General features: G+C 53.8%; 1 protein-coding gene across 3 annotated transcripts; it reads right to left on the reverse strand.

The window, feature by feature from the left end:
• Window positions 1–3: 3 nt before the first annotated feature.
• On the reverse strand, window positions 4–8,212 carry Atg9b (autophagy related 9B). Of its 3 annotated transcripts, XM_087907515.1 has the most exons (15): window positions 7,557–8,212; window positions 7,013–7,157; window positions 6,862–6,907; window positions 6,684–6,746; window positions 6,163–6,324; window positions 5,449–5,590; window positions 3,343–4,097; window positions 3,029–3,185; window positions 2,625–2,804; window positions 1,979–2,215; window positions 1,678–1,811; window positions 1,428–1,524; window positions 1,133–1,256; window positions 911–1,050; window positions 4–750 (listed from the first exon to the last, which is right to left on the reverse strand). In XM_087907515.1, exons 1-14 carry the CDS (start codon window positions 7,557–7,559, stop codon window positions 926–928), a joined length of 2,370 nt encoding a protein of 789 aa, XP_087763641.1. In that variant the 5' UTR covers window positions 7,560–8,212; the 3' UTR covers window positions 4–750; window positions 911–925. The 3 variants fall into 3 exon arrangements, with proteins under 3 accessions (XP_087763641.1, XP_087763642.1, XP_087763640.1); XM_087907516.1 differs by having other exon boundaries at window positions 7,013–7,574; XM_087907514.1 differs by having other exon boundaries at window positions 5,482–5,590; window positions 7,013–7,559.
• Window positions 8,213–9,250: the final 1,038 nt, after the last annotated feature.

Below are 9,250 nucleotides of genomic sequence, written 5' to 3' on the forward strand. Positions count from 1 at the left end.
GGATTACAATGATTGAAAAATCTTTTAATCCATGCTTTAATGTGTACAGATGTGGGGACAGTAATTCTTTGACAGTGAGTACTAAACACCTCTGTATGTGACCCAGTACTCTGAAAAAAGTTTCCAACCAGCCATAGCCAGTTCTGTGATTGAGTGAACAGGTGCAGTCCTCAGCTTCCAGAAGTGGGGCATGCCTGACATTCCCATGGCAGGGATGTGCAGCACAGCCGTGAACAATCTTCACCGCTTATTTCACACAGGATGAGGAGCCCCACCCACTTCCTCAGACATCACAGCAGCGCTGACGTCCAAAAACAGCAACCCTCTCTGTTTTTTCCACTCACAAGTCTCCATATCCCCCACCCCTAGTCCCACAGGAACTCAAAGGCGAGGCCAACAGGAACAACTTCCCTGCGTTTCAGGCTCCGTGCCTCGCTGATCCCTAACACAGAGCTCGACCACTGCCTGGGCCCTGCCCTCCACCTTGAGAGCACTGGGGTCCTTCTTCCCAGGCAACTACTCCACAACAGCCAGTTGGGGCTAGTGCCTTCTTAGCCCTACTTGGGTCCATCTTCGGCTCACAGCCATCTCTTTCCTACTCTTTGTTCTCTGGGCAAGCTCCTCTTTGATTCCCAGATCATGACCAACTAAAATACCCTGGACCTGGGGAGGGAGTGGAGCTCAAAAGATGGTTCCATGTATCTTTCCATGCCACTCCTTCCAGTTTCCTGCAGCTGGGAAAGCCAGAACCTGTGGGAGAAAAAGGCTGTCGGCATGCAGTCCGGGTACCTAGGCTCTAGTGAGACAGCCCCACCACCCTAGGTTCAACTAGTGTGTCCCCATCTCTCCAAAACTGACCCCAAGTTAGTTTCTTTATCCTTGCTTGCTTGACCGTGTGGGCAATACTGACCTGAGGTATCTTCAGTCAGTGTAAGGGGCCTGGCAGGGGCTCCTTCTGGGTGTCTGTGGTCTCCTGAAAGCCCCTTGGAAACAGATTCTGGGCCCTCTGGATACCCCACTGCTGTCTTGGGCTGGAAGCAGGACTGGAGCCTGGGGACAATGCCGCTGGGTGAGCACACACGTGATGCTTAAGAAACACCGAGATCTTGCCTCCATCCCCTACCCTTCTCACCATCACTTGACCAAGATGGCTTTTCCTCATCTGGTGAGCCTGGCTGTGAAGGGCTGGACCAGGGCCTTGGTGGGGAGGAGGCTGAAGCTTCTCCCCATGGTTCCTGCTGCTGCTGTTGATGGAGCTAGATGGAGGAAGAAGAATGAGAGACTCCCTCATATGTGAGTTGGGGAGCAAGGCCAAGGTCCTCAGCTACCTACAGAGAGCTCATAGTTCCTGTTGAGTACTCTTTAGATTCTGGCCCATCCCCCAGTATTTATTTCGCTCACCTTCTTCCAATATTCCCTCTCCGTACCTGGTGTAGGTAAATGGCATGAAGGCTCATCTCAGCAGAAACAAGCTCTGGGAGCTGGGTTAGCTTCTGGCCCCCAGTGCCTCCTGGGGACACACAGCTAAAACAAGATGACCAGTGTCAAGAGACACCTTTCTCACAAAGGAAAGTGGGCCAGACTGCACCCCACTTTCCAAGTCCCCTCTGTACCCTAGCACCCTTTCTCAGAGAGTCAGCACCAATCCAAACTCCCAAGCAGGCCGCCACCTCTCACCTGGGGTCCTGGACCATTCGTGAAATAGAGGCAAGGATGCTGGCTGTGGCAGCAGCAGGGCAGGGAGTTGTGGGACTAAGGTCCCTCTGGGGTGGGCGGGGATTCACCAAGAGGTTGGCCAGGAAGGCTTCCGGCTGAACAAAAGAGAGCCAAAAGCATCAGAGGAGCAGAAGGTATAAGGGGAGGCCCGAGAAAGACAAGAGATGTGATAGGTTGATCTGGCTACCAGGGTAACACACAAGTCAGGAATGCCCAGGTGAGATGGAGGGCGGGACGGGCAAAGGAGTAGGCAGGAACTCACCAGTGGGGATGTGCAGTCGCTGAGCACCCCTGGGGTCGGTGGACTTCGTGTTGAGGTAGCACCCCAGGCAGCTGCATCTTGCTGTACCCGGCCCCGAAGGTGTCCAAGGAACTTAGAGCTGTGCCCTGGTGGCTGCCATTGTGGGTGTGCCAGGGAGAAGCGCATTAAGGAGAGTTCAGTCTTTCCATCCTCTGCACGCTGAGAGAGTGAGGCTTCTGTCTGCCCCTCTGAGAGCCACTGCAAGGAAGAATCCTTCTGATGTTAGAGACACCAAGACACAGGTAGACAGGACAGGAAATACTGCCCCATGTTCCAGATGAAGGAAATCCAGGCTGCGATAGGGATTTGTTCAAGATCATCCAGCAGGGCAGTGGAGCAGGACATGAGCGCTTAGTCTCAGATACAGTCAGCTCTGGTGTTTTGCCCCTGTGCAGCCCTAGTTCCCACGACAAGTCTATGCTCCACTCTTCACCCACTGGCCAGCCCCTTGGCTGGCGGGAGCGGGGGATGTCTCCTCTCCATTTATCTTTTTTTTTTTTTTAATGTAACAACAAATCTGTAAGCAGCTCTATAGACCTGTGTGCTTTGGTAAGGCAAGCAAATGCCTGTCTAGCACGACTTTGCAAGGCCAGGGAAGAGCTCTAACCTGAGGGTGTCCATGGCGCTTCACATCCATGAGGGCAAAAGAACAAATGTCCCCAACACCAGCCACATCCACAGTGAAGTGATGAAAAAAGTCAATAATCTCCAGAGCACGGGGGCGGAACCAGAAGAGCAGAAACAGCGGGGTGAGGAGTGGAGACAGGAGTTCTTCCAGGAGGGAGACCTAAGGAAGCAGGGGTGAGGCTGAGCAGAGATTCTCGAAAGGACCCCACAAGCGATCCATGGTCAACGAGCCTCCAGGAACACTGTGTAAGGTCGGAGGCCTTTAACCACTCACTCCAAAGCCTCCCTGTGGACCCAACGCCACTGGCCCAACTGGCCCACAACTTCTCCCAGATTATTTGTACAGGGCCTACTCCACAACCTCCTGTAGTCCCGGGCACTCACTGCTCGGTACTGAAGCAGCTGCGCCATCTGCCAGTAAGAGCTGGCTCGAGCACCTGCAGCACCAGGCTCCTCCGGGAGGTAATGCATGTGTGCCAGGGCCGCCTGCAGCAGGAGCTGCGAGGGACGCCCTTGGTATTGCTCCTCTGGGATGAAGGACCTGAAGGCAGAACAGGGGTTAGGAAGACCTGCAGGTAGGATGCAGGGCTGAAGGGCGTTTATGGTGACAGAAGGGTTCGCTAAGGGAAAGGAAGCCTGCGCCCAGGTCAGAGAAAGGCCACACACCAATACCTCCTCCCTGTTATGTGCTATCGAACCTGGCCACTGTGGCTGTGACCCCGAGCACCGTCATAGTAGTGAGCACGTGCTCCACGGCCAGCACGTCCTCATCGTAGACGGTAAGCACCAGCAGCGCGGCAAAGAGCGCTCCGGAAAAAAAGACCAATTGGCGGGCCAGCAGCGCACGCAGGGGCGCCGGGGGTTCGGCGGCACGGAGGAAGGCAGTCGCAGGTCGGTAGGCGCGGCCCAGGCGCGCACGCAGTTCGTGCGGTAGCTCATTGAAGTGGCGCAGCTGCAGGCGGGCCAGGCGGGACCAGCGGCGCGCCCCGAAGGCGCCAGGCTCACGCCGCAGCAGCTCCACGTGGCTGTAGAAGGCGTACAGCACCTGCCAGGCCAGCACCAGAGGGCTCAGCGCCAAGTTCACGGCGGCCAGCAGCAGCACAGTGCGCCGCCAGCGTGTGGCCAGGACGCCCCGGAGGTCACTGCGCTTGTAAGCTTCGGGAAGCTCCCAGCCCCCGCGGAAGAGCGAGAAGGGACCGCGGAAGAGCAGCAAGTCCACGTTGAGCGCCAGGCCGCGGCTGAGGAAGGCTGCGCTGCCGCCCCAGGGCAGTGGACAGCGGGCAGGCAGCAGACCCTTGTTAGCCAGCGCCACCTGATAGTTGGTGTAGCGCAGGATGCGGTGGTGGACGTCCAGTTCCGTCAGCGGCCTCGGCTGCACACACAATCCACCGCTCCTCTGCAGTTCCAGGAGGCGGGACTGCACCTCCGCCCAGGGTACCGAGCTGAGCTCCTCCTGAGGAAAGGGGACAGGGGAGCCACAGAGACGCACAACTTCCACGACCCACTGAGCTGTCTGCAAACTCCAGCCCTGGTGGCCTCCCTTCCCACCTTGGCGTTCTGTCTTCTAGCCCTTCTGCTGACAGAAGCACTTCTCTATTCTTTCTGCCACTTCTTAATTGTGCTGCTCATCACTGCCACTCATGTAGCCATTAGTCACATGCTTCCTGGTGACACCTCCTTAGTAAACTTCAGGGACTGGGACCTGGCTTCCTTTTTTGAGCCCCCTTCACTCCCACACATAAAAGAATGGAACCTCTTCTCCATTCTCACTCTTTCTGCCTGAGCAAGCTTTGAGAACCAGGGTTGCGCTCATCCCACTCCAGGCCACTCTGTACAATCGCTTGACTAGCTTCCACACAGCCCTGCCTGTGTCTGTGTCTTGGGGAAGAGAGCACTCCCACGCTTCATTTGGAGGGACCCATGTGAGCCTCAAGCCGTACTTTAGCCCAGTCTACCCAGTCCAGTTATTTCCTCGGGACCAGCCTCCACAGCTCCTCCCTTCACTGCAGGAAAGAGAAAAGGAAGGACAAGAGGGAAGAAGGATGGGGTCAACAGCCCCCGCAGTGGTCGTGCCTGGTGCCACCCTGCTCCAAAGGCTCATGCTATTCAAGGGGAAGCAAGAAATGGGGGGGGGAGACTGGAGAAGATGCCTTAACAATAAATTTAGGGACCAAGCTAGAAGGAACACGACCAGTGGACAGTAAGGAGTGGCTCTCAGCCAGGGCAGTGGTGGCGCACGCCTTTAATCAAAGCAGAGGCAAGGGGATCTCTGTGAGTTCGAGGCCAGTCTGGTCTACAAAATGAGTTCCAGGACAGGCTCCAAAGCTACACAGAGAAACCCTGTCTCCAAAAAGCAAACAAACAAAAAAGAAAGTGGCTTACATTTCAGGTGTCCTAGAAGACTCTATTTCAGGCAAGCAAGCCCATCTCCACTGCCTACAGGTCCCCATGTTTTCCTCACTTCCTGCTCAGAGGTCTGGCTGGCCTGACCTTCCTCACCCAATCAGGATGCCTCCTGCTCTAGAAGGCCCAGTGACAGCCCTTCCTCCATAACAACCATTGTTTTTACCACCAGCATGTGACTATAAGTCACCGTATATGACCCATCTGAGTAAAGGAAGTTCCACAAGGGTCAGAGCCAAGCTTGCTAAGTGCCAGCGGCAGTGGCAGTGCCTCCTGGGATTACTCAAGGCCCAGGGCAGGTATCATTCAGCCTCCATCTTTCTGCTCCTCTCAGTTGGTCCTTCCATGTGCATGGCCCCACTCTCTCCTGTCCTCTGCCCATGCTGTCCCAGCAGGCTTACTGGGGGAATGTGCAGAGCCTCCCTGTAAAACACCTGGATGTCCCAGTAGCTGAAGAGGTTGCAGACTGAACGAAGCAGCTGGAACAGCCAGAAGCCAGCAGCCAAGACGAGGAGGAAGACCAACAGAGGACTGTCGTGGATCCTGCAGGGGGTTGGGAAGAAGGGGAACAGAAAGGTGGGAAAAAACACCTGCAAGTCTCAGTGGGGCTTGGTGGGGGTCCTCAGTGAGGGCTTCAAAAGCGTCTGCAAAGTCAACACTTTTTACAAACAACACTCATGCTGTCTAGTTTTTGTATTCTCATTTTCCCATGAGTGTAAAATGCCGTTTTCCAGAAACTACAGGACAAGCGAAGATGTCACATCATATTGACATCCTATATAACATGCACTTGTGCATTCTTAAGTTGTAAAGTTGTCTTCAGGGCTAGGGATGTGTCTGAGTGGTACAGTGTTTGCCCAGCATGCCAGAAGCCCTAGGTTTGCTCCCCAGCACTAAAAATAAACAGTTGTCCTCACCTTTAATTTCTAATAAGGTAAATAGAAACGTGACTCATAATACAAGGCTCTTTGAACTGCTCAGTCAACTTGGGGTATGTTTTTAAATATGTCAAGCACTTTGAGACTTGACCTAGACCAAGGGACAGTACAGGGAGGTTCCTTTCTTCCTTCCTTTTGTGAGTTTAATCCAGAGGCACCTACCAGACTGTCACTTACTTCTTTGCACACTGGGCTGAGGGTAGAATAGCATCTGACAAGGTCACTTTGTTGTGGAATGGTCCAGGTCTTGTATGGTTCTTTGGTTGGTTGTTGAAGAGGACATTGTAATCCACACAGCGAAGGAGGAAGGTCGTGAAGGTGACAATGAAGATGAACTGTCTGAGAAAGGGATGCAGGGAGAGGGCCCTGATCAGGCCTAAGGGCAGTTGCCAGACAAGCTGAGGTGCTATATGACCCCTCACCCATCAGAGTACCAAGACTAGAACTGAAAAAGGAGAGCTGGGGCACAGCTCAGTAGAGTGTCTGCCTCGCACACATGAAGCCCTGGATTTGATCTCCCAGAGCACAGAAACTGGGTTTGGTAGCACATGCCTGTAATTTTAGCACTTGGGAGGTAGAGGCACGAGGAACAGGAATTCATGTCTAACCTGGAATGCATGAGACCCTGGTTCAAAAACAAAACAAAAACCTAAAGATAAGAAAAGAGGACAGAACTTAGGACAGGACTGACTTCTCACCCCAGCTGGAAGACATCCTCCAACAGGATACAGGCAAAACCATTCCTCTGGTGGTAGCTGTAGATGTGGCAAGTTTGTCAAGAGATATACCTGTCTATGGACTCTTCCCGAAGAGACTTCCCCCACTCTCCCCTGATCCACAGTCCCCCACCATGTCCCTCTGCATGACACAAAGGATATCTTGGTGAAGAAGCTGTCCAGGTTTTGGATGTGATGCCAGGAGCCTGGGTACAGAGAAACCATGTCAGGACTTGACATCATTGCCCATGCAAACCCAAACCTGCCTAGATCTCCAAACTTCTCCATTTCTCAAATACCCCCACACTTACCACGGAGTCCTTCAGGCACATGAAGCAAGGGTTGATGGTCCTCCCCATGGAGGGGTGAGTCTTGGGACCCCTCAGGGTCACAGTCCTCTAGTCGTTCATAATCCTGCTCAGGGATCAGAGGACCTATCCGCAGCCCAGGATGGTCCTGGGGGCATCGGCAGGAGGGAGGGGGAGTGACCGAGGCCAGGGGTGGGGTGGGGTGGGACCCCCACGAGGGGGAAGCAGAGGTGGGTGTCATTGTGGGATGGGTCTGTGTTAAGGGTGTGGCTGGGGTGGGTGAGGCATTGTATGGAAGCTGAGAAGCCCCTGCCTCCTGAGCCACCGAGCAGGGGGACCCTGAGGCAGGAGGAAACAGTGAAGAGGAGCAGCTTCTTGTACGAGGGGCAGGAGACAGAGAGAAGACAGAGAGCCTCCCTCCCCCAAGTCCCCGACATGGAGAAGCAGGTAGTGGCAGTGCCATAGGGAGCAGAGGCACTGAGCTGGGCCCCAAGTCTCCCCACCGCCCCCGCTGCCTCCGGCTCCCCCCCCACCCCATTCGGCTCACCATCAGGCGGCTGCTTCTCCTGAGAGGTTGAAGGGACTGGGCTGCTGCTGTTTCCACAGAGGTCTGTGAAGCTAAGCAGAGACTACAACAGGGACAGTGACAACAACAGCACCAGGTGACTCAGGCTGGGCAGGCCTCAGGCATGCCAGCCCTCAGCCACCTGTGTGATCACTCACACACTTCTTGCAGGGCAACCTGGGGCCAAGGTCCAGGCTCCACACCTGGGAGGGAACAGTTTGGGAGGCAGGGGTTCAAGAGCTCTGGGGACTAGAAGAGATACCTGTAATCTCTGCTGCCAGCCCTTGAGGGCACAAAAGCAGAAGAGAGGGTAGACACAGCAAAAATAACAAGCACAAAAAAGCAAAATCCCATCAGAGGGTTATGGAGTCTTGGGAATGGGATGTTAAATCTTTCATTCCTTCCCCTCCACACCTAAGGGCACTGATCTATAGAGAGTGACTGAAGATCACCTGCCCACTCAGATCTCCCAGCACTTGGGAAGAGACAGAGGCTGGGAGGAAACAGCAGGAAGGAAGAAATGCTAGCCATCTTGGATTTGAGAAATCATCTAAGGGGCTTAAAGTAGAAAAGCCTGGCTTCTTGCAAGTTCCATTATGTCTTCTTTACCCTCTTGAACCCCGGTATACTCTGCTCCAAGCCCTGACCTGGTGTCAGGGGCCTCCTGAGAAGCTCCAGCAAAGGCAGGTGGTAAGAACTTGGGAGGATGATGTGGGCATGCGGGGAAGGACTGGCTGAGTTGAGTTCCTTGTTGTTGCCTCACCAAGGGGGAGGAGGCCCAGGTGGCTGGTCTGATGGCTTGCCCAACGCCATTCCCAAGATCCTGAGTCACCAAGTGCCCTAACTGAAGCCATGCCTGAGAGGCTGACTTCGCTAGCAGGTGTCAGGGCCTTCAGGGTTTAGGCTAGTACCCCAGAAATGAAGAGGAACATGGTGCTTCCTAGACTGTTTCCTGGATAAACATGGAGGACTTTCATGGAATTTCCCACAAGTTTGACCCAAACTCCTGGTTTTCTTATTTTTCTGCCTCCTTTCTGGCAAACTAATTGTCACAATAGTTTTCATGACTTCCATACCTTTGTGGCTGGGCAAGGTGTAGAACTATGAAAACTTTTTTTGTAAGAGACAAAATAGAATCGGAAGGTGGGAGTGGGGACTCCTGTGATCTTTCTGAGACCTCTAGAGAGAGGTTAAGTGAGGTTTTAACTGGTACCTCCCTATGCCATCACTCATACAGCATCCTTGATGGTCCGTCCTTGTTTGGGACTACACACACCCTGATTTCCTCAGCCCAATCGCAAACAAATTCTGGCTCATTGTTCGGTCCAGTTTCACTCTAAATTCCCATATCCACAGCATCTATTTTCCTCCCTCAGTCATTTTGAATCTCGGAAGCACCACCCGTAACAATACCACTAGTTCAAATGTACAAATGAGGGCCAGAAGAAGCGCCCCCTGGTGAGCAGTGAATATTAGGGCGCTTTTCCCTGACAAGTCTAGAGAGGAACAGGAACGAGTAAGAGCCACTCCCACCGAGAAGCCACAGCCCGGTGGAGGAGGCAGTTAAAAAAATAATTACATAGAAGGCTTGGTGACTCAAACCTGTAATCCCAGCGCTGGGAAGGAAGGATAGCGAGTTCAAGACAAGCCTGGGTTACAAAGGGAGTTTCAGGCTA

Source organism: Myodes glareolus, chromosome 6 (genome assembly GCF_982192425.1).
Source record: "Myodes glareolus chromosome 6, mMyoGla1.1, whole genome shotgun sequence".
Taxonomy (NCBI): domain Eukaryota; kingdom Metazoa; phylum Chordata; class Mammalia; order Rodentia; family Cricetidae; genus Myodes; species Myodes glareolus.

Coding starts and splice junctions, on each gene's coding strand:
- Atg9b (XM_087907516.1), bottom strand. CDS start 7,559: ATGGTGAGCCGAATGGGGTGGGGGGGGAGCCGGAGGCAGCGGGGGCGG. Junction 6,325..6,683: donor GAGGATGTCTTCCAGCTGGG/GTGAGAAGTCAG, acceptor TCCCTTTCTCAG/ACAGTTCATCTTCATTGTCA. Junction 4,098..5,448: donor AGGCTCTGCACATTCCCCCA/GTAAGCCTGCTG, acceptor CCCTTTCCTCAG/GAGGAGCTCAGCTCGGTACC.